Source organism: Elephantulus edwardii, unplaced genomic scaffold (assembly GCF_000299155.1).
Source record: "Elephantulus edwardii isolate Elephantulus edwardi_28Jun2011 unplaced genomic scaffold, EleEdw1.0 scaffold00133, whole genome shotgun sequence".
NCBI classification, from domain to species: Eukaryota; Metazoa; Chordata; class Mammalia; order Macroscelidea; family Macroscelididae; genus Elephantulus; species Elephantulus edwardii.
In genome coordinates, this window is record NW_006399883.1 from 3,488,242 (window position 1) to 3,490,681 (window position 2,440).

A 2,440-nucleotide genomic window follows, 5' to 3' on the forward strand; every position below is an offset into this window, starting at 1 on the left:
ATTCAGGCCATGGTCTTTTCAATCACTTGCTATGCATCTGAGAGTTGGACAATGAATAAAGATTACCAAAGAAGAATTGATGACTTTTATTCATGGTGTTAGAAAAGAGAACTGAATATCTCATAGACTTCCAAAATAACAAAAAGATATGTCTTGTAGGAGGTGCAACCAGAGTGCTTCTCGAAAGCAAAGATGGTGAAGTTTTGTCTCTCACACTTTGGACATACTTTTAAAAGAAGATATTCCTTGGAAAGTGATATCATGCTTAGAAAGGTGGAAGGTCAGCAAAAGAGAGGAGGAACTCCAACAAAATTATTTGACACAGTAACTACAGCAATGGGCTCTCACACGTTAGAGATAATGAAGATGGACTAGGATAGGATAGGTTTCGGGTCTGTTGTTCATAGGATTGCTGAGTCATACTCGACTCTTTGATGCCTAAGAACAACAAAAATAACTAAATCTGGAGTGAAATGGCATATGACTTGACTGTTCTACTCAAGGGACTCAGAATTTTGGATTATGCTGTTTTCACTGCCTTTATAAGTGCTAGAAATTGCCTGTGTGAAAGGTCATGTAGGTCAGAGAACAGCATGGTTCAGAAAGCCGTGGTGCATTTCATTGTCATGTACTCAGGCTTAAAAGCTGAGGCAGTAAGTAAGATATATTTACACCAGTAAGATTCCTAAATGTTCAAAAAGTCCTTAGATCTTCTTTATGCTCACTCTCACCTTCCATGACCACCTAAGAAAAGGAAAAGGAAAAAAAAAAAACAAAACAAAAACCATAACAAGAAAGCCTAAGAAAGAGAACAGTTCCCTACCATGTTTAGGGAGATCTCAAACATCTTAGTGGTGATGGGAGCTGTATCAGGGTTTTACTAAATTGGAAGAAAGTTATCCATACATGTCATGTTCTTTTAATCACATATTCAGTAGCTCTTGTCCTCCATAAGCACTCACATTTAAAATAGTATTTTTCTATTTTACAAATACAGAAATTGTGTTTCAGAAAGACTAGTCACCATTCTCAAGGTTATAAAGTATAAACTAGAAAAAGAGCATATTTGCAGCTTATATGGCTCCCTACAAAGGTAAAGAAGCTCATACATTGTCTAACTTAAGCAAAAAAAAATAATGTGGAACTACATTGATCCTGTCTGTCAGGTTTACTTTGTTCTAATATTCTTGATTTATTACAGGTGCCAGATAATGCATTAGCATGAGAAGTGGCAACCAGAGCTTGCTGGAGGATTCCCCTAAGAACTTCATTCTACTGGGTGTCTCCGACAGGCCATGGCTAGAACTTCCTCTTTTCATGATTCTTCTTGTGTCCTACATTCTGGCCATGCTGGGCAACATTGCAATCATCTTGGTGTCTCGGCTAGATACCCAGCTCCAAAGCCCCATGTACATCTTTCTCAGTCACCTGTCTTTTCTGGATCTCTGCTATACCACCACCACAGTCCCACAGATGCTGTTCAACATGGGAAGTTCCTTGAAAACCATAAGTTATGGTGGTTGCACAGTTCAATATGCCATATTCCACTGGTTGGGCTGCACTGAGTGTATCGTCTTAGCTGCCATGGCCCTAGACCGTTATGTAGCTATCTGTGAACCCCTCAGGTATGCTATTATCATGCACCGCTCTCTCTGTCAGCAACTCGTGGCAGTGGCCTGGGTCAGTGGCTTTGGCAATTCCCTAGTTCAAGTGGTCTTGACAGTACAGTTGCCATTCTGTGGGAAGCGGGTGTTGAACAACTTCTTCTGTGAGGTGCCAGCCATGATCAAGCTATCATGTGCTGACACAACTGTGAATGACGCTACTTTGGCTGTGCTGGTAGCCTTCTTTGTATTAATTCCCCTAGCTCTCATTCTTCTCTCCTATGGTTTCATTGCACGTGCAGTGCTCAGAATTCAGTCCTCCAAGGGACGACATAAGGCCTTCGGGACGTGTTCTTCCCACTTAGTGGTGGTCTCCCTCTTCTACCTACCTGCTATCTACATGTATCTACAACCCCCTTCCAGCTACTCCCAAGAGCAAGGCAAGTTTATCTCCCTCTTCTATTCCATAATCACCCCCACTCTCAACCCCTTCATCTATACCTTGAGGAATAAGGATGTGAAAGGGGCCCTGAAAAGACTCCTGGAAAGGATCTGGAGGATCTGCAGATAAAGAACTGAGACATGGTGATTTTAATCTGTTAAATGACCTTTCATGAGTATATTGTTTGTCAGAGAACCTTTTGCCTAAGGGATTAATAGTAAAACAGTGCAAGTTTTGGAAAAAGTTGAGGCCCCTTAAAATCTTCTGTAAGCTATCTTACCCTCTATGTAGTGATAATGCCTAAAATCCCAGTTCTACAGTAATTTTTTTTTAATTCTAAGAGGCCATATATTTTCAGATATTCTTAAAACATATTTTATGTTTAATAAATATT

General features: G+C 40.2%; 1 protein-coding gene across 1 annotated transcript; it reads left to right on the plus strand.

The window, feature by feature from the left end:
• The first annotated feature begins 1,221 nt into the window (after positions 1-1,221).
• On the plus strand, positions 1,222-2,175 carry LOC102876641 (olfactory receptor 2B11-like). The gene has a single exon (XM_006894021.1). The coding sequence runs from the start codon at positions 1,222-1,224 to the stop codon at positions 2,173-2,175; it is 954 nt and encodes a 317-aa protein (XP_006894083.1).
• The last annotated feature ends 265 nt before the right edge of the window (positions 2,176-2,440 follow it).